We start from the raw sequence: 21,847 nt of genomic DNA, 5'->3' as shown, positions 1-21,847 counted from the left end.
AGTCCCTTTAGAAGCCTCACTCTAATGGACTCAAGCTCACTGCTCATCCTGTACCCTCAGCTAGATAGGGATAAACTCTCCTTGAGCCTTATCCTTATCCAAACTGAGATCCTCCCCTATTCTAGGACTCTAATCCCTTATCTACTTATCTCGAATTTTGACATCTCCACAGATAACCTCGCCTAGCCGAGATCACCTCGGCAGCGTGACCAAGCCATGTGGCACCTCGGCTGACACTTCGGCGTTGCTTGAGCCACGTGCTGTCATTCATAAAATACTTCCCCACAAAAAGGATAAGCTTCAATTCATGAATATAATATGTGCTAAATCAGTCAATATTTGTTGAATGTTCACAAGAAAGCAAAATCATTATTACCATAGTAAGATTGGAATGAGTTGATGGTTATTGTAAGGAATTGTCCAAATTCAGTGTTTAATTTGAATTAACTTACCCAACACCCAAGCACAAGCTTATTCCAAAAGGTTGAGTCTGAATTTAACACAAAATTTATTTTGGGTTAAGCATTAAGTTATCCTAAACCAATTAATGTATAATAAACACATTTTCAAAATAAAAGAGAACAAGTACCTCAAAAATTTATAAAATGTGAAGCATAGTAAGACGTTTTTGTTATCTGTGCCAAGTTGAATATGCTTTAATGTGATTTCGCCATCATCATTAATGTTGGATACCCAAAACTCTATTTTTATATTGAAGTATTGATTTAGAGGTGATTTGAGAAGTTAGTTAAAAGTTGACTTTTTGATTTTTTTTTTTTTTTTTTTTTTGACTTTTTTATCCTTTTGTGTATAAAAAATGTGAGAGATGATATGATCCAAAATAGATTAAAGTTAAAAGCTAGCTTTTAGCTAGCTTGCCAAATTACCCCTTAATCTAACATGAGAAAATAATTAGTATTATATATAGAATGTTTATTGTCTATAGTTTTTTTTTTAAAGTATCAAAAAATAATTCTTGTTTATTTTGTATTATTAACTTTTTCAGAAAATTATCTCAAAAAACTATATAATAAAAATATTTGTTTAAATTATATGTGTCAAGTAGTAGAATCACTACTAAAAAATGATTTTTTGAGTTGTGCCAGAAGTCAAGATATATATATATATATAAACTGTTCCACACATTTGAGAACCATCTGATAGAGAGAGTGATAATATCAAAAGTCCTCCATTTTCATTCATTTAACCAACTTTCAAACATGGTCTTCCATTGATATATACTTTGAAGCCTATTAAGATTTTTTTTGCATGATATATACCATCTCGTTACCATACTCTCACCACCACCACCGTCGTCACCGCCATTTTTTTCAAGTTCTATCCTGTTTCATTAACAACCAAGACCTCTCTCTCTCTCTCTTGTTGAAAATTTGGCTTTGCTTCTCCATAAAACATAAGAAGTTTGGATTCAATTTCTCCTCTTGTCTTCCAGATTATTCTTGAGGCTCCTAGATGATACAGAAGCTACTGACAAAGATGGTTTTGAATTGAAGTTCTTAGTTGGTCAACAATGGAAGCCACCATGAAACTTTCCGAACGCGTCCGAAATTTGGTGATTTTGGCGTCACCTCTTCTGTCTCTCATCCTCCTTAAAAACCTATAAATAGGAAGCTAATGTGGTGTATTAGATATAGAAAATATTTGGATTTCAGAATGATTGTGAGTCAGGAGGGATTACCTCCCTTTTATATTTGTTTATGAATTTTTTGTATTTATTTGAATCTGTTTGAGTGAATTACTATTTGTTTTGTTATTCTTGTGCATCTTTATTTTGTGTATTCATATTTGAGGCCCTCTGGCACAACAATTGGTATTAGAGTATCATTGGGCAAAACAGAGCTTCCATATCTTTGTTTCAGAATTCTGCCAGATTTCAAAGTTGCCAAAACCAACTTCTGAATACACCATTGTGTAGCTCTTATTGAGTAAAGCAATTTGGAGAGAGGAAAAAAAATCACCACAAACTAACACCGGAAGCTCTCCCAATCGCTGGTCAAAGTTGGCCTGAAAAAGTCAACCATCCGAGCCGAGAAGACGAACCGAGCCGAGCCAATTGAGCCAAGTCGAGCCGTAAAGCTGAACCGAGCTTAGCCAAAGAATATTTTGTGAAATATTCTGTGGAATATTCTGTGAAATATTCGTGCCACGTCAGCACCCAGTCAAACAACACATCAACATTGACCATCCACCACATCAACGTTGACTGATGTTGGTATACCAATTTGAAAATTTTCAATTTGACCCTTGAGAACGATGTTGGTATACCAAACTATCCTAGTCATCTCCGAAGTAGGCTCTTTTGGCAGTTTTAGTTTTTTTTTAAGAAAAAATGGCTGAAGAAAAAGCTTCAACTAGTAATCCAGAAAAGAGAAGTTTAATCTGTAGCGCTAAGTTCGAGGTACAGGAATTTGATGGAAACAACAACTTTGGCATGTGGCAATGCGAAGTTATGGATGCTCTCTACCAACAAGAATTTGACGTCGCTCTGGGAGACAAACCGTCTGATATGAATAAGAAAGAATGGACACAAATCAATCACTAAGCTTGTGGCATGATCCGATTGTATCTAATGAAAGAGCTAAAATACTTTAGCATGAAAAAAAAAATTGGCAAAATAATTATAGAAGAAATTGAAAGATAGATTAATACATGACCAAGAGTATAGAGAATCGTCTCTACTTGAAGAAAAAGCTCTTTCGTTTCCAATATCGAGAAGGTATTTCGATATTTGAACACTTGAATGGTTATAATAAGATACTTGTAGATCTTCAGAATTTGGATGTTGATATGGTAACAACCCCGACCTATAATTAGCTGATTAACCAGGATTAATTATGCCTAATAAGTAATTAAGATAAAATCCTAAGTTAATTGCATGTGTTATCAGCTATATGAGTTTCTATCTGTCTATTGTAAGAATATCTATTTTTGTTTCTATTTTATAATGCGAATTGAAGGCCTTATCGGCATCCAATCATGAAATTGACTTGATTTTTGTGCTATTTAGAATTTTTAGAACATTATGGTAGGTTTAATTAGAATTCGATTCGGAACGATTAAATTAGAATAATTAATGCCAACTAATTAACCAACTCCTAATTAAGCCTATATAAGGCCCATGTGAGCTCATTAGTTCACTTTACACTCTTATATCACCCTACCTTAAAGAAAAAACGTAGAGAGAGAGGGAGAAGAGAAGATTGAGCTCATCTTAGGAGAATTACTAGTGAATTTGGAGGATTTGGCTTGGGGCTTCAAACAATTGACCATTGAGAGTATAATTGACCATTGAAGGTAAGAATTCAACCTTTTAGTTTTGAGATTAAATCACTTAGCACATGAATTCAAAGAATTGAGTTGTGTAATGCAAGAATTGAACTTAGATAGCTAACTATAGGAGCGTATCATGCATGCATGCATATAGCATGACATTTTGAGTTTGATTCTAAAGAATTTTCGCATGCATGTGTCTATCTTGACTTGGTTTTGAGAAGTCATCACATTTCTTACCATTTGATCTTAATTGATCATGTTTTGGAAAGCCTATGTTCTAAATAATTCATGCATGTCATGTTTATGGCATACTCATAAATTTCAAGTTGGAGTTTTGATCAATTGGCATACCTTTGGGCCTTGATTTAGTGAAATGATCTTCAAACCATGGTATTTTACAAGTTTTGAAATGTTTTTCTGGAGTTTTGGCCCAAAAAGATGGGTTTTGAAGTGTGTAATTCGAGTTTGGAGCTTAGGAGTGCAATCTGGAAATTCCAGATTCTGCACTTCCGCTCGAGCGACTGAAACTACGCTCGAGCGACCACTCTGTGATCTTACCCTTCCGCTCAAGTGACTGCTCGAGTGTGAAATGTGAGCTCCCAGAAGTTTCATGTTTTTGCAGACCGCTTGAGCAACAAGAGTTACGCTCGAGCGAGGACCTAAGTCTTACGCTCGAGCATCCATCGAGCATAAAAATCACACAACCAGTACTTTTTCAAAGTTTGCAAACTGCTAGAGCGAAGGAAATTGCACTCGAGCGGCCCCTCACATATTTGCATGTCCGCTCAAGCGAAGGAAGTTACGCTCAAGCAGAACCCCTGCTTTCAGCAAGGTTTATTAAAAGTTTCAAAGTGCATTTTCGACGTCCACACTGCATCCTAGGCATTCCTAGGCCATAATTACGACACAATAAGAGGTTAAGACCTAGAAACAAACTAAGAATGAGACGAAAGAAGTTAAGTACCCAACGAGTGTGTGTTTCATTATGTGTTTCTGTTATGTGTATGTAGGTCACGCGCCACAAGTTATCTGATTTGTCTATTCCACCAGTGGAGCCATCTGTGAGTAATAACTTTGTAAAGTTATATTCATGTTAAAGTATTTTCTTATATGATATGACAAGAAATAATCAGCTTTCTGAAATGTTATGTTCTGTATCGATGAATGAATGTCCAATTTTTTATAAGTATACGTGGCATCCTTAGCACAAGGCCTTTGCCCGAGGGTAATAATATCATGGTTTACAAGTACAAGGCCCTTACCTGGGGGTAACAATACCGTGGTTTCAAGGCCCTTTCTCGGGGGTAATAATACTGTGGCTCAAGCATAATACAAGTTTTCCGGTACCGGAGGTTCCTTATGGAACTAACAAGCATAATAACACTAATGGATATACCATGTATGATTAAGCATGAACTCTGATTTCTGTATGTAGTTTGAATAAGAATATGAATACACATCTGTTTTGATATGAACTCTGATTTCTAAATCTGTTATGGACATCATTCATTTAAACCCTTACTTAGTTATTATTCACTAGGCTTCCGCTCGCTATTTATATTATGTATGTAGGTGAGCAGGCGCGTGACCAAGCCTAAGTTGCTACGTGGAATGTTTTGTGTCAACCAACCACTGTGCCTCCCCGGAGAGGTTCCCTTTGAGAAGTCAAGTTCTGTAAACCTTATGAAGATGTTTTTGTTAGTTATTTTGCTTATCTGTGCATTGGGCTAAGTCCCTTATGAAATTATATGTATGGCGACATAAGTTTTTGGAAGTTTGACATTTTATAAGTTTAAAATTTATTTGTCTCATGTATGTCTTCACAGCTCTATAGACCTTGTATTTTGTATATTTGCTTCCACAGCCCCTTATATTTTGTTATTTTGTTAAGAGGCCTTCGGTAATCCTAGGATTATTGGCCGGTTACGTCGCTAAACCTTAAGGGGAGGGTTTGGGTCGTGACAGATATTGAAGATGAAGATAAAGCTCTTTTATTACTAAATTCTCTTCCTAACACATATGATCATCTTATCACTACTCTGTTATATGGTAAGGATGAAATTTGTTTTTAAAAATATGTCTAGTAGTTTGATTAACAATGAGTACGGGAAGAAAGATAAAGAGAACTTCAATGACACATTTAGTAATGCTTTGACAGTTCAGGGTAGATCTCATTCGAAGTCAGTAGGCATTAGAGTTAATCCCTCGAAAGATGAATGTGCCTATTATCATGAGAAAAGGCATTAGAAGAAAGATTGTCCAAGTAAGGAAAAGGAAATGTTGTTTCCAAAGTCAATGTAGCACAGAATGATACTGATTATTCTAAATCTGAATTTTAGGCCGTTGGTGTGGTCTTTGGCCACTTGTTGGTCTTGGAAAAAAATTCACATTTGTAGATTTGAAGAAGATCTTGTGGCAATTTGCTTCAGATCTTAGTAAAACTTTGGTTTTTTGAAATTTTGGAATTTGACATCATTATGGAGTTTGGAATTTGGATTTGTTGTTGAAAATTAGAAGAACTAATTTGGTTTGTTTTGCAGTTTGGATTGGCTTGACATGTCTCGAGTTTTTGAGTTTGCTATTTCGTTTTGATCTGTTTGTACAGCGCTCGTTTGTTTTGTTTGGTATAGCAAAATTTATTTTAGGTATTAGAGTGTGTTTACTTTGGAGCACTTGCATGTTGGTTATTATTTGTTTATGGTATTTTGCTAAAGTAAAGTTTTGTACAAATTTATGTATTGGAGAATTTTCGTCAAGGTGGAGAATTGTTGAAAATTTGGCTTTGCTTCTCCATGAAGCATAAGAAGTTTGGATTCAACTTCTCTTATTCTCCTCCAGATTGTTCTTAAGGCTCCTAGATGATACAGAAGCTACTGAAAATGATGGTTTTGAATTAAAGTTCTTAGTTGGTCAACAGTAGGCCACCATGAAGCTTTCCGAATATGTCCGAAACACGATAATTTTGGCGTCACCGCGTCCGTCTCTCATCTTCCTCAGAAACCTATAAATAGGAAACTAATGTGTTGTATTAGATATAAAAAATATTTAAATTTGAGAGTGATTGTGAGTTAGGAGCAATTACTTCCCCTTTATATTTGTTTGTGAATTTTTTGTATTTATTTTGAATTCGTTTGAATGAATTACAATTTGTTTTATTATTTTTATGCATCTTTGTTTTGTATATTCATATATGAGGCCTTGTGCCACAACATCTCTCTCATCAAAGTATACCTTCAAATGGTAGAGACGAAGCAGCTGGCCTATGATCCGCCAGCAACTAATGGCCATGCCCGAAGCAATGAAGAGGCACAAACTTCACAAGCCCAAAAGATCTGCCTCAAGAAACGCCATAAGTGTTTGACATTTTTCATAATCTTCATTGTGTCTGTAATCGTTCACTACAAGAAATAACACGTTTGCCGACCAAAAAATTGGTTACTAAAAGCCCATTTTTAGTCAGCAAAAGTTATTTGCGACCAAATTTTTTGGTCGCTACTTTGGTCGCCAATTGAGGGTCGGCAAAAGTAATTCGCGACCAATATTTTGGTTGGTCGGGAAAAGTTGGATTTGCCGACTAAATTTTTGGTCGCTAAATATGTCATTACTGCGACTAATACATTTTGTCGCTAAAACACTTTGGTCGCGAAAAGTGATATTTTTCCGACCAAATATCTTAGTCGCCAATTGTCACATTCCACGACCAAAAAGTTTGGTCGCCAATTGTGACATTCCATGACCAAAAAAATTTGGTCGCCAATTGCGACATTCTACGACCAAAAATTTTGGTTGCCAATTGTGACATTCCACGACCTCTTAGTTTGGTCGCCAATTGTCACATTCCACGACCAAAATAATTAGTCACCAATTGTCATATTCCACAACCAAATTGTTTGGTCGCCAAAAGAAATATTTGCACAACTAAAACTTTAGTCGGCAATAGACCTATTCACGACCAAATCCTTTGGTTGCCAAAATTAATACTTTTAACAACTAATTATTTAGTCGCCAAATGTGATTAGTGATACACCGACTACTTTATTTAGTCAGCAAAAGTATAACTGATCTTTCCCAACTAATCAATTGGTCACCAAAACTAGAAAAACAAAACCAAAATTTGGTCGCCAACATCCAACAAAATAATTTATAATAATCCATCCAAATTATTCAATATAATCTGTAATTTGCAAAAATCATTCAAACCAACAAATAAATTGAATCATGAACATTCAACAAAATACATATATCAACCATTTTTTAACCTGTTTAATTAAAGTCAGCAACTATTATAAGTTTTCATCCACAAGTAATTCCAAACTATATATTTCATCTAGCATAAAAATTTAAAACATAATAAGTTCTTATTATTATGTTTTAAATTTTTATCCATGTGCATCAACCCAAAAATATAACTAGTAGTCAACCAAATATTTTCCATACACACCCATCCAAAAATATAACTACTAGTGTATCCAAAAATATAACTACTAGTCTACCCTAATATTTTCCATATACATCTATACAAAAATATATAATCCTTCCAAAAATACAAAAAGTGCCAATTTGTCCTGTACAATTTAGCTTTGTACATGAGTTCATCCATCTATACCAAAGAAAAAGAGAAATAATGTCAAGTAAAATTGGACAAATAATGAAAAATGTCCATGAAAAGTTAAGGTCACATTAGCAAATTAAATGACTATCATTATCAAATTGTAAATAAAACAACAGCATTCTTATCTCTATAGCATTACCACTTTGGTATTTCATTGTTTAGTTTTTTGTACGAACTTAAATGTAATTCAAAGAAGAACAAGTCAAAAATAATTAAATAAAACAACAGTTCAAAATAATATCCAATGGACTTCTTAACTAGCAGAAAAGTGTGGAGTGCTAAACTGTAGTGTGGAGTGCTAATTCAGAAAAGTGTAGTTTTTTAGTTTTTCCTCTAACTGCTGTAGTGTGGAGTGCTAAACTATTGTGGTGTCTGTCTTGCTATGCTTGGTTTGGGTTGGTATTGGTGTAGATGGGCTACTGATAAAATGAGTAATTAATGGAGTATAATTAACAACCAAATGGAGTATAATCAAAAACCCAAGAAGTACATAGAGAGAGGATAGTAACTAATGCTTCGATTTTCCCATAATCCAAACAAACAACAAAATTAAGAATTCAAGTAACTAATGCTATCTACTTGTACTACGCTAAGTTGAGTAAAACGTTTTACATTCCCAATTCAAGTAATGCGAAACCTAATAAATTCAAAATTTTCCTTCTCTTTACTAGATTTTCTAGGAAACCAAATGGTGTATAATCAACAACCCAAAAAGCTGATAAAGTTAAGAATCCAATTAAAAAATCAGCCTTTACTTCAAAAATGGTGATATAAGGGCTCCAAAAACAGCCCGTGGACTCCAATCTCCTTCTTGCATAGGTGGAAGCCAGAGGCTTTTTTTTTCATTGCATTTATCCTTTACCAATATTTATTCTTCTATTACTTTAAATGATTTCAAATGTTTCTTGCAAGGTGAGACAATCACATATCTTGCAGTCTTGCAGATCTGGAAATAATTCAGCAGATGAGAGAAAGTAATGCATAAAAAAAAGTGTATAATGAGTAATCTTCGTAATATCCAAATTAAACATATGGAGGATGATTATTGCAGTACTACACTAACTTCTTCTTGTCAATGTCAGGGATGTCACTCCTTTCAGCTTTCTCCACAATAACCTATGTATGAAAAAACAAATAAAAAAATTCAGTGAACATTTATATGCATAACATCCTATAAAAAGACAAACTTCCAGGAGAACAAAGGCAATTTTTATACCGGAATTCTATCTGGATACTTCTCCCTGATACGAGTAGCTTCTGCCTGTCTCCTTTCTGAAAAGTAGAAAAAGGCGAATTTCAAACAAACAATAAATACAATAAAGACACATAAGGGCATCACTGGTATATTTTTCATTTTTTGTCTTCATTTTTTAGAAACACACAATTTGTTTAGCAAATTGTTTTCGACAACTGCTTTCTTAAATCAACACACTCTTTAGGAAACAACCACCAAGTTGTTTTCCAATTTTGGGAAACTGTTTTCCTAATTGTTTTCGAACACTACTATTTTTTTGTTTCCAAAAACTTGAAGAATGAAAATGATACCAATTAGGCCCTTTGGGGAGAAAAAAAGACTTGAAATATTTTTCACCCTTTAAACAAACATATATAGAAATACTCTCATCAAATGTTCACAAGTGATCATGAATTTTCCACAACTCTATTACATTATGAGAGAGACAGATACAAAGAGAAAAGAGGTGGGGGAAATGGGGACTTCCTTTTGTGGTTAGTGGTCTCCATTTGTTGCTTTTGTAGCATAGATGGCACTTACCTTTAGTCCCTTTTGCCAAGGCCACTTATGTTGTAACTATATTCTCACTAGTGGTGATAATATTCATACCAACACATGGCTAAGAAAACTTTTACAAATCTCCTTCAACAAAAGATGCAAACAATATTTGACTCAAACATTGACATGAATACAATGTCATGCAATTAATAAAAGAAGAATAAGAAAGAGAATTTTACCTTCATTTCTACTTGTATTACTTACTAAATCAGTCCACAAATTCCTTACATATTCACAGAGAAAGCATATGAAAATTCAAACTCATGAAATATTCATAATATTCATAATTCAAAATCTTTGAAGTGTCAAACTGCCAATCCACTAATGAAAAACACATTTTACTGCATGCAGCAAGAAGAGGTAATTACCACAAATAGGAGTATTAATAATAATTAACAACAAAAATCAATCAAACCGCACAGAAACTGTTCTATATCCTCAAAGCAAATTCAATTTTACCCTTAATCTAAGCAAAGTTCCACTTCAAATGTTCTCAAAAGTATTAATTACATGTTTCTTGCAAAGCCTACATGAATTGCAAAGGTTAGTCTAACATTATATGTTCATTGAAGTGACTGATAGGCAGTTCAAAAGTGAAGACAATTTGCAGATATGACATCACAAGTAAAAGAATATTTTTTCCCAAGTAAGTGAACTAGATTGCATTCAAACAATAACACAGCCGATTTTGGATCAAAGACAAGCTAGGTACAAAAAATACCCAACAAAATGTGGATCAATTGCCCATAAAACACAAAAAAGTTAGGTAAAAACAAACATCAGACTCACTAAACATAAAATGCTTTCCACAACACAAGAAAAGCCGAAAAGAACAAACTTTCTTCACTAAATAGAAGTTTGAAGGGTTCTACAGCATTCACCTATAATCCACTAGGGTTCAGACACAAACACATGTGTAGACGTCCCCGAGCGCCCCGGGAGGAACGAGCTCCCGTTCTGTTCATTTTGGGTCACTACAGCTCAGGACTCTCAAATTTGTCACGGTTCTAAGTCTGAACCAAAGAGTCCAAATCCGGCAAATCGTTTGAGAAAACAGATTTTGAAAGAAGTGCCAAACATGGACTGCTTTGCTAGATACAGAGTCGCCACCTAAATGTTTTTTTAATGGGAAATTTAGGAAACCCTGACTCGGTGCCAAAGGCCACGTGTCCGTCATCACCAAAGTTGCCTCGGCTCGGGAACTTGGGTACGATTGGGGAAGGTCACTTCGTGAGCACCCCCGCTCGCCCGATCAAAGATCGGCCTCTACTAACCGTGATATCAAGTTTTGAAAACATTGTGTGTCCTTATTCCGGTTATTAGCCTAGGTTACTATGTGATATACACAGTATATAAGTATAGACCAGGTCGCCTGAATTGGAACAAAACATTTCATGTTTATTTTTGAAAGATGGTTTGCTACTCACAAGTAGGCTTAAAATGCAGATTTTGCCACCCTCAGGTGGGCTTAGGAAAAAGATGTTTTTGCCACTATCTAGTGGGCCTAAAACATTTGATGATTTATTCCAATTTAAGTAACCCAACCTTTACCCACAGGCATTCAGGCAGTTATATCACATAAGCACATAGCCTCATGGCAAGCATGCTATCATGGCAGTCGCTCACACACATGCAAGGATGCTAAAGCATAAAACTTACCGAGTACTCCAAGGCAAAACAAAAGCTAATTAGAAATCCATGTATGAATCCTAAGTATACAGAAATGCCTAATGCAACACATGCAAAAATGAAACTATAGCAGGCTCGGCTATTCTAAACATGGCATATGAGATGCAACAGCTAACAAGTATTCAACTTTGAAATTGAAATACAAATGCAGTTAGTATGATTCGCCGAGCCCGGTGCATGCAAAACAGATGAATGATGCAAACATGCTGTCATACTGTATGCTAATTGAAACATGCCCTAATCTAACCATCATAAGCGGGTAAATAAAAGGGAGAAAGACGTGGGGTTGGAAGACATACAACACACTCACGCACACTTATTACAGTTATGCCCTCGCGCAGAGGGTCCAAATAAATATACAGTCCCAAATGAAAGAATATTACAGTCCAAATAATACAGTCCAAATAATATACAAATTCCTAATTAATTAAATTAACTAAGAAAACTGTAAAACTGGCGTGCAAGCCAGGGACTGCCTTGCTCTTGATGAATGATGCATGTCTGGGCTGCCTTGCGCGGAAATCCACTAGGATGCCCCAATTAGCCTCTGTTTTGTGATTTTTCTTGGAAAGCGCGCCAAACTCTGGAAGTTTGCTGATTCTTCATTTGCTGCAACAGAGAGCAGGAAAGGGGCATAGCAATGTATTTTCACAGATATATGCATGCCTCGATCCTCGTGCCACCAATCACGCATATCGAGGCATGATGGCCGAGGAGTCGAATTGCACAATTTAATATGGGATCAATGCACATGAAAACACAACGAGACCTAACTCCATCATGGATGATCCGGAGTGTCGGTGACTGGGTAATTGAGATACATTCCGTCACTCGGAGTACGAAATGCACCTCGTTTCCCGTGTCCGGGCTAACTCCTATCCCGAACACGATGCAATATGCATGTCATGCATGAAATGCGACTAAGATACAATCCTAACATACACAATGCTATGAAAATGAGATGCCTCGAAATGCGTGCACACGGGCACGCAAACCGAGAAAATAACAGAATGCGATCTAAGATACAACCTAGTATGCACTATGCTGTAAAAATGAGATGCCTCGAAATGCGTGCACATGCAAACCGAGAAAATGACAGAATGCGATCTAAGATACAACCTAGTATGCACTATGCTGTAAAAATGAGATGCCTCGAAATGCGTACACACGGGCACGCAAACCGAGAAAATGACATACGCAATGCAAATGATAGAGAAATATGATATGGGCTTACACTAACATGAGAGAGCCTCAACCACACTCACATAAGAGGCCGATGGATGAAAATGAAGTGCCTCGAAATGCGTGCACACGGGCACCCAAACCGAGGCAATGGCATACGCAATGCAATATGGCTAAAATGGCATATAGAATGCAACATGGACTTACACTAACATGAGAGAGCCTCAGCCGTACTCACATAAGAGGCCGATGGATGAAAATGAAGTGCCTCGAAATGCGTGCACACGGGCACGCAAACCGAGGCAATGACATATGCAATGCAATGGCATGGAAATATGATATGAAAACATGCTAATGGAATTTCAGCACTGAAATGTGGGGGAAAACAGCCCCGGAACGAGGTGAAAACACACCCGATGCATGGAATAGTCCCGAAACATGAATTTCGGGACCCGAAATGGCCTATAGCTATACCAAATATGCACAATGTGGACATGTAATGAATAGGCAGTAGCAAGGCAGCCCCAAAATTAGTATTTTACCAGTACAAATCATGGCCAAACAGCAAGCAAAGATAGGGCAACAATGGCATGCAAAAATAGAGGCCAAGAGAGGGCAATGAAACAAGTGGTATATGTAAAACCCAAACTGAAAAGTGCCCTTCTACAACATTGAAGAGGGACCAAAAATATGCACATTTACAGTTTATGACAGCCCCAAAATCAGTATACAAACATGCTAGAAATGCAATGCAAAATGAGGCTCAAAAGTGGCTATAACACAAAGTATACAAAATATTCATCAAACATCCAAAGACCCTTAATTAAACATGACAAGGGGGTCAAAATATGGCTTTTTTCAGTTCGGACCAAAGTCCAAAAAAAGCAACATCAGGGGCTGCCAAAGCATGCAAAAATGGGGACCAAAAGAGAGATATAACATGAAGTGTATAAAATATACCTCAAATCATGAAAGGCCCTTAATGAAACATGAAGAATGGGCCAAAATAAGACTATTTATAGTACTGTAAAAAGGCCAAAAACCGAAGCATAATAGGCTGCCAAAACATGCAAAAATGGGGACCAAAAGAGAATATAAAGGCAAGTATAGCATGGAGGTCCCAAACAGTGTTGAGACCTAAATGAAACATGAATAATGGGCCAAAATAAGACTATTTTTAGTACTATAAAAAGGCCAAAAACCGAAGCATAATAGGCTGCCAAAACATGCAAAAATGGGACCCAAAAGAGAATATAAAGGCGAGTATAGCATGGAGGTCCCAAACAGTGTTGAGCCCTTCTTCAATGCTGAAGAGGGGATCAAAATAAGTCTGTTTACAGTTTACATCATGCTCCAAAACAGATCACACACAAACTAAAAATACTACGCAAGATAACGGTATTTAAGAAGGATATTGAAGCAAGTGCAATACGGGGGGCTCAAACAGTGTTGAGCCCTTAAGAAAAAGTGAAAAAGAGCTCAAAAGAAGGCCAATTTCAGTTAGGGCCGGAGCTCAAAACAGCAAGCATATATGGCTAAGGAATGTTGCAAAAATTGGCTTAAAAAAGAAGGAAATGGCAACTCACCCTTGTAGACCAATCTTTGGTTGCTTCTTGGACCAAGTTGCAGCACCTTTAGCCTCTGAGAAACCCTGCTTTCTGCTGGAAATGGAGTGGTGGTGATTGTGTTAGGTGGTAGTGAAGAAAAGGGGATGAAACTTGGGTGTTTTAGGGTAGAAATGAGAGAAGGAGAGGGGATATAATGCAAGAGGCTTAATGATTTTTTTTGTAACCCCTCATACAAATGTTGGCCCCTGGTTATATGGAACAAAAAGAGGGAGTAAAGGTGGGGAAAAGGTGGGGGAAAAGGAGGCAAGTTTTCCCCCAAAAAATATCCCCCGGATTGAGATATTTTCTGGGGGATACAGCTATACAGCTGTAAAATGTGTATTGCAAGGAACATGGCCGGCCACCTTTTGGAGCTGCAGGTGGCCGGCCGGCCACCCCCCCTAGCCGGCTGGCTAGGGGTCAAAAAGGTCAAGTTGAGTTAGTGGCCGGCCACCACAAAAAGATGGCCTCCCAGGTCCCCTCATCACAACCCTGTGGTTCGAATTTGGAAACTCTAAAATATGAGAGAGAACAAGCCATTTTTAGGAGGGGTTCAAAAGGTTCAATTGGATTTTCTGGCCGGCCATAAACTTTTAGGGTCCTCCCATGTGTGTACAACACAAATATGTGGTTTAGGGTTGAAGAAAGTGGCCCCAAGGTGTTCAACATTGGCTCGGAAGCGAGAAAAACGGGTGTCGGTGGGCGAAAGTGGAATATAACTGGTTGCCAAGATAATGGCTGGTCTCCCACCCTTCAGTGACCTTCCTGGTGATAAAACAGAGGTACCTACCAAAAATGAACAAAAACCGATGCAAAACGAAAGTTCGAGGACCAAAACACGCAGTTCGGGGTCCCGAAAACGGGCTGTTAAGCACCGAAAGTGGCATTCGGCCACGAAGTGGGTTTCTCAGACCCCAGTGTCCCTTGAGAGGGAGTAAATAAGATGTATGCCAAAATTTAGAGCAAACGGAGATGGTTAAGCGGTCCCGAACCGAGGCACACGGCCAACGGTCCCGAAAAACCGGAAACTAGGCTCCGAAATGGGCAAAATGGCCTGCGGCCACAAAATGTAGCCCACGGCCACTGAGAGATGGTCTACGGGACCTCTCCCTCCCCTCGGGAAAAGAAACAGAGAAAACCGAGTCTGGTTCACAAACCGAGGCATGGCACAGAAGAGGGTTCGGAAGTCCGGAGGCAGGGCTCACGGCCGCGACTCTGAAACTTTTGAACGAGCACATTATGCAACATCACCAAGCGCTCAATCGGTGACGTCTGAGTCTTAAGGTCGGTCAAAAATGGGGTGTCTACAGTTGCCCCTCTTTGACAGAACTCGGAAGTCACAAGTGATGGGAGTGAATGTCAAAGCCCAGAGACGACCCATTTTTGACAAGGCCGAAGACTTAGACAAACGTACAAAGTAAACAGAGATGTGCCCGCAGGCAGGGGGGTAAAATGCAAATGATAATGAAAGAAGCCGAACATAACTTTTGATCATGCAAATGCAGCAAGCTGTAATGAAGCAAGTATTCGCAAGTAGATGCAACAATTTTAAGCAAGAATGCAAAGCAACAACTACATTTCATGCAGTTAAGAATGCGGAGGATTATTCAATTCTCGTCGCGTCTCACACGGAGAAGATACGATACCTGCGCGATTCGTCTGGTCGCACCAGCCTCAAATGAACCGTACATACAATATCATGCCTGTAAAAGAGAGAAATTCAACAAGCACAATATGCTAACAACATATATTCAATGTGATTCTGAAAGTTCGACACACGCAGTGTCGGCAAGTGAATGCATCGCGATGCGAGAAAGGAAAATGCGTGACGACGCATGCTCAAGCACAGAGGTATGGCAATATCAAGAAATCTGCATAATAATGCAAGTATGCTCATGAGAATGCAAGTTATGTGCATGATAGTGCAAAACGAGCATAAATCATGGTGCCCGTTTGTTACGAAATGACGAGCAAGGAAACGCGTGTTTCGGCGAAGGCGACTTCGATGACGGCCTTCGATTCAATTTCCTGGAAAGACTACAACATATTCAAAAGGATACATCTTGATTTTGATGAATAATGATGAGACACATGTCAGAACTTGAAGCTGAAGTTCCGGCGGAGCAATTTCGCGACCGGAAGTGTACTTTTCTTGAACTTTTTCAGGTCCCGGGAACTCCAATCTTCCTCAAAATTTGCAGGGAGCTAGGTGAGCCTGTGAGGGACATGGCCGGCTAGTTTTATGAGGGATGAGAGCTGGCCGGCTGGTTTTACAAAAAGAGAATGGCTGGCTGGCCGGAAAAGGTGGCCGACCGGCCATTTGCCCAAATCCGAGGACAAATTGGTCTTTTCACCTCCCTTTCTTTGTGCTCTCTCACCCAAACACTTTGAGCCTATAAATACAGCCACGAGATCTTCTCCTCTTGCTTCCTACACCATTTTCTCCTCCAGATCTGAGCTCCATACGCGTTTTCCAACGTCCCGCGCAAGTTGTTTTTGCGAAAACATTCAGTTTCAAGCAATTTGGAGCGATTAAATTTTGGTTTTGGGGCTTCTTTTCTCATTTTCGCCACTTGAGGTGAGTTTGTCTCAATATTTGGAAGATTTTCTCGGGAGTTGACTTTTGTTGACTTTTTCCATTTCCCGAGAGTTGACTTTTGTTGACTTTTTCCAATTTTGGCTCATTTCTGCTCATTTTTGCTCCTTTTGCAGATTTTCTGAAAATGGCGGGTAACTCTCCTCATGGTGGAGGTTTTCCAGGTGCTGGGGATGATTTTGATGCCATGACTTTGCCCCCGAGGGTCCACCCCTTTATTCCCGGGAGGTATGCTCCGCCAGCACATGTCCTCCCTCGGGCCGTTTTTTGTCACTTCACCGATTTTGATGAGCGAGCACCTGGAGATCTACTCCTGCGGGAGCCAGAGCATCACCTCTCCTACGAGGCACGAGAGGTATTTACTTCATTTTCCGCATTTTTCGTGAATTTCGTGTTTTTGCCATGCTTGAACACACACAGTTTAGCTTATGACATAGTACTTTGCTTGCATCCTGAATATGTAGCTTAAGCACTTGAATTTCTGGACACTCGGCTCATTAATTAATTGCGAGCGCACAGCACACATTAGTTAAGAAATGAACACACGGCTCACACTCTGATTTGTCGAACACACAGCCCGAATTAAATGGTGAACATATAGCACTCACTGACTTAGAGTAGAACACACAGCCCAAACTCCGATTTTCTGAACACGCAGCCCAGATTGATAGTGAACACGCAGCCCACACTAATTGAGAGTTGAACACGCAACCCAAACTTTACTTTCCTGAACACGCAGCCCAGATTGATAGTGAACACGCAGCCCACACTGATTGAAAGTTGAACACGCAGCCCAAACTTTAATTTCCTGAACACACAGCCCAAATTGATAGTGAACACGCAGCCCACACTGATTGAAAGTTGGACACGCAGCCCAAACTTTAATTTCCTAAACACGCAGCCCAGATTGATAGTGAACACGTAGTCCACACTAGTTGAAAGTTGAACATGCAGCCCAAACTTTAATTTCCTGAACACGCAGCCCAGATTGATAGTGAACACGCAGCCCAAACTTTAATTTCCTGAACACGCAGCCCAGATTGATAGTGAACACGCAGCCCACACTAGTTGAAAGTTGAACACGCAGCCCAAACTTTAATTCCCTGAACACGCAGCCCAGATTGATAGTGAACACGCAGTCCACACTGATTGAAAGTTGAACACGCAGCCCAAACTTTAATTTCCTGAACACGCAGCCCAGATTGATAGTGAACACGCAGCCCACACTAGTTGAAAGTTGAACACGCAGCCCAAACTTTAATTCCCTGAACACGCAGCCCAGATTGATAGTGAACACGCAGTCCACACTGATTGAAAGTTGAACACGCAGCCCAAACTTTAATTTCCTGAACACGCAGCCCAGATTGATAGTGAACACGCAGCCCACACTAGTTGAAAGTTGAACACGCAGCCCAAACTTTAATTTCCTGAACACGCAGCCCAGATTGATAATGAACACGCAACCCACACTAGTTGAAAGTTGAACACGCAGCCCAAACTTTAATTTCCTGAACACGCAGCCCATATTGATAGTGAACACGCAGCCCACACTGATTGAAGTCGAACACGCAGTTCATTCATTTCATTGGCACACAGCTCATTCATTCTGAATGCAGGTTGGTTCTCGCAGTGTACGGGGGTATGGCTCCACCGCCGCGCGGGACTGGTATGTTGAGCTCCCGGAGGCTGTCCGGGATTTAGTAGACTTGGTAGGGTTCGGGGCCTTCTGCATTGGATTGTCACGTTGTCCTGCCAGGAGGACACTGATGGCGGCTTTGGTAGAGAGATGGTGGGACACCACCAACTCCTTTTATTTCTCTACCACTGGGGACATGACTATGACCCCTCTGGATTTTGCGGTATTGACCGGCCTGGACATAGGAGGTTGGTCCATTCCTTATGACGAGGACATGGGCGAGTGGGAGGCCGCTTGGATATATCTACTGGGAGCTCGCCCGCCTGTCGACAGAGTTTCCGGGAGAGTTCGATATACTTGGTTCTCTTCTCACTTCCGGCGGGCGGAGATGGAGCCCGAGACTCCTGAGGAGACAGAGCAGTATGCCCGTGGTTTCCTTATGTGCCTCTTCGGGACTACTCTGTTTGCCGATAGAGGGAACACGGTCGGGCTATATCTGTTGAGCGCTCTGATTGACCTATCACAGGTCAGTCGATACGACTGGGGTGACGCCGGCCTGGCTACCCTTTACTACTAATGAGCGCCACCTCCCGCGGGCAGGAGACTTACTTGGCGGTTATTGGAGAGCCTGGGAGGTACATTTCTATCCACTTGATTTACATTTCTGCTCTTCATTACTTGTACATTGCACACACAGCGCACTTTACAGTCTGTATTTTGCCCTCAGCACTTTGTACTTACATTCTGCACTGCTTTTCTCAGTTATGGGTTTACGTATACTTCCCGGTATTAGCCCCAGAGTTGGAGGTGGCAGGGCCCCCCATGACCCCATATTCACTGGTGTTCGAGGGCCCGCACTGGCCGAGACCCCGAGAGACTCTCATTTATCTGCGACAGTATTTTGACACTGTGCGCCCATCGGAGGTACTTCAGAACCCTCAGTTCTTCCCATTTTTATCTCTGATTTGCCCTGCACGTTCCTGATTTCTGATTGGTTTATTCACTTGTTATCCGCAGATTACATGGCAGCCTTGGGCACCCTTGGGCGATGGTCTCCGATTTCAGTATCCTGGAGGATCGGGCACCTCCCAGTACAAGTTCCTGCTCGAAGGACCTGTTGGTAGAGCATGGTTTCTGGGGGAACGTTTTCTGCATCAGGTATGGGGGTATACTTCTCAGGACCCTCCCGCTGCACCCCCAGTCAGCATGCGGACTGCTGATAGGCTCTCTCACCAGGAGGTAGTCGGCGCTATGCTGGGTAGTGATGCCCTGTTGCACCTCGAGGAGGGGGACTATGCCACTTACCGTCATACATATTTGATGCTCCACTAGCGGGGGTTCGCACCCCGATGACGAGGTCTGCTGGTACGTCATCTTCGAGCCAGGCCCGGGCTCGGGCTGCAGACGCCCCTTCTACTAGTAGGGCTGGTACATCGAGAGGTGGGGGTAGATCGGTTCCTCCGATTACTCCAACTTATCCTCATCCTGGATGGCCGGACATGCCGTCCGAGTTGACGGGATGGCGTTTTGGGACTCCTTACCCGATTCCGCTAGAGCCTCCACTTCCTGACCATAGATATGTCAGGGATCCTGATTCACCACCGGTATGATTCTAGCTTTGGTTTATCAGTCGGGTACTTGGACATTCATTCCTTTACTGATAGTTTTGCATTTGTATCTGCAGCCTCCGGTTGAGTATGTGGACGAGATGCTCGGGGTGATGGCCGCACTTGAGGGCATGGTCCTTCGGAGAGAGACACACCTATCCGTTATGGGTGTGCAGGTACCGTTCATTTTTCTTGTATTTATCACACTTCAGATGACACACTAGTTTTGAACATTCTTCTGTATTGTAGAGCACATCCGACACACACCCCACTCACATACTGTACTCATATTTGATTTTCATATTTGAACTGATGTATTGAACTTTTCATTTTCAGATGCCTCCTGTATATGCTCAGCCGCGGGCCGGGCCACCTGGGCCTCCTTGGGGAGCTGGGCCATGTGGGCCTTTTTACGGAGCTAGGCCATCTGGGCCTTCTTAGGGAGCTAGGCCATCCAGGCCTTTTCAAGGAGCTCGAGGAGGGTCCTCCCGCAGACGTAGGGCACACGTTGTAGAGGCGGAGCCCGAGGAGGAGGAGGAGGAGGAGGTTACCGACCGCCAGTCAGAGACATCTGCTGAGAAGGGGGGCTCCGGTCTTGGTTCGGGGAACAGAGGCGAGGGTGAGGGGGATCCTGAGGGTGACAGCTCCGACCCGGATGATGATGATGGTGCAGAGGTTGTCCCGCAGAAGAGGATGAGGAGTGCTTCTCATTCCCGCTCCCGAGGACATTAATGCTACTGTTTCCTGCTTTATTTTTCTTTTTACCAGTAGTTTGTAGCACTTTGCACATTGTTAGGCAGTTTTATTTTTTGTAAAACTTGTACCTTCGTTCGCTGTAAAACATGATGGAATGAAACAGCTTTTGAAAAGGTGTTTGTATTTTAAACTTTTAGCATCGTATCGCATCATTTTATTTTGCACAAAAAAATGAAATTGAATGGGAATGTGCATTGTGTAATCACCAAGTCAGGTAGTGAACCGACGCGACAAACTAAGCAACTCAACTTACTAAGATATAACAGAACTTTAGCAAGTTTACAACTCGATAAACAAAATGCAATAGCGTTGACAACGCATATAAACAAAACCTAAACAAAGATTGTTTAAACAGAGACAATGACTCGAAAACACGAAGCACGTCCGCTCGACAAACAACTCGATAAGCAAAATAACAACTCGATGATCAAAACAACAACTCGATAATCAAAACTCAACAACAACAAAGTGTACTTCGGACGATCTGGGCACCGGAACGCATCCGAAACAGAGGGAAATGAAGGCCTTTGACTCTCCCGTTGCATGGAAATGCTTGAAACTTTCCCTCGAAGGGTAAAACAGGGCCAAGGAGATACACTAGAGCATTGCCGGCCACCTTTGGGAGCCGGCCGGCCAATTTTATGGAGAGGGGGAGCCGGCCGGCCAGTTTTGAAAAAGAGAATGGCCGGCCAGCCAGAAAAGGTGGCCGGCCGGCCACTTACCCCTGCAGCCACCCAAATTTTGACACGTGTCCTCCTGAATAGTGTTTTTCCCTCTATAAAAGCCTCAACTTCGGGAACATTCATTTCATCTTAGTTTTACACAAAGATGGAGGCGTTTCTCGCAGAAAATCTCACATCTTGGATCTCTTCTCTAGATGGCTCGAAAAAGCTGAACTTCGGGGTTTTGGTTTGAATGCACTATTCACCCTGAGCCGTACTCCGCTACATCTCCCTTTTCTCCATGCTGCGGCAAGGTTCTGGAACCCAGTGACGCACGTCTTTAGCTTCGGCGGCCAAGAGGTATGTCCCACTTTCGAAGATTTTCAGGTTTTGATGGAGTCTGAATGCTCTGAA

General features: G+C 40.5%; 1 protein-coding gene and 1 long non-coding RNA gene across 2 annotated transcripts; one reads left to right on the top strand and one right to left on the bottom strand.

The window, feature by feature from the left end:
• Positions 1 to 7,535: 7,535 nt before the first annotated feature.
• On the bottom strand, positions 7,536 to 10,506 carry LOC114295896 (uncharacterized). Its single transcript, XR_014337429.1, has 3 exons — positions 9,123 to 10,506; positions 8,970 to 9,022; positions 7,536 to 7,894 (listed from the first exon to the last, which is right to left on the bottom strand). It is a non-coding gene; the product is annotated as an uncharacterized LOC114295896 (long non-coding RNA).
• Positions 10,507 to 19,754: 9,248 nt separating this feature from the next.
• On the top strand, positions 19,755 to 20,456 carry LOC145797610 (uncharacterized). The gene is made up of 3 exons (XM_082884989.1): positions 19,755 to 20,012; positions 20,093 to 20,191; positions 20,352 to 20,456. The coding sequence occupies exons 1-3, from the start codon at positions 19,758 to 19,760 to the stop codon at positions 20,454 to 20,456; spliced, it is 459 nt and encodes a 152-aa protein (XP_082741115.1). The 5' UTR covers positions 19,755 to 19,757.
• Positions 20,457 to 21,847: the final 1,391 nt, after the last annotated feature.

The sequence above is a fragment of the Camellia sinensis genome, chromosome 8, assembly GCF_055761805.1.
Source record: "Camellia sinensis isolate YWXY chromosome 8, ASM5576180v1, whole genome shotgun sequence".
NCBI lineage: Eukaryota > Viridiplantae > Streptophyta > Magnoliopsida > Ericales > Theaceae > Camellia > Camellia sinensis.
This window is presented reverse-complemented; position numbering and strand designations above follow the sequence as displayed.

Excerpts from the sequence above, each read along its gene's own strand:
- LOC145797610 (XM_082884989.1), top strand. The coding sequence starts at position 19,758 with ATGACGAGGTCTGCTGGTACGTCATCTTCGAGCCAGGCCCGGGCTCGG. Across the intron at positions 20,013-20,092 it reads GGGATCCTGATTCACCACCG|CCTCCGGTTGAGTATGTGGA; the intron begins GTATGATTCTAG and ends TTGTATCTGCAG. Across the intron at positions 20,192-20,351 it reads TATCCGTTATGGGTGTGCAG|ATGCCTCCTGTATATGCTCA; the intron begins GTACCGTTCATT and ends TTTCATTTTCAG.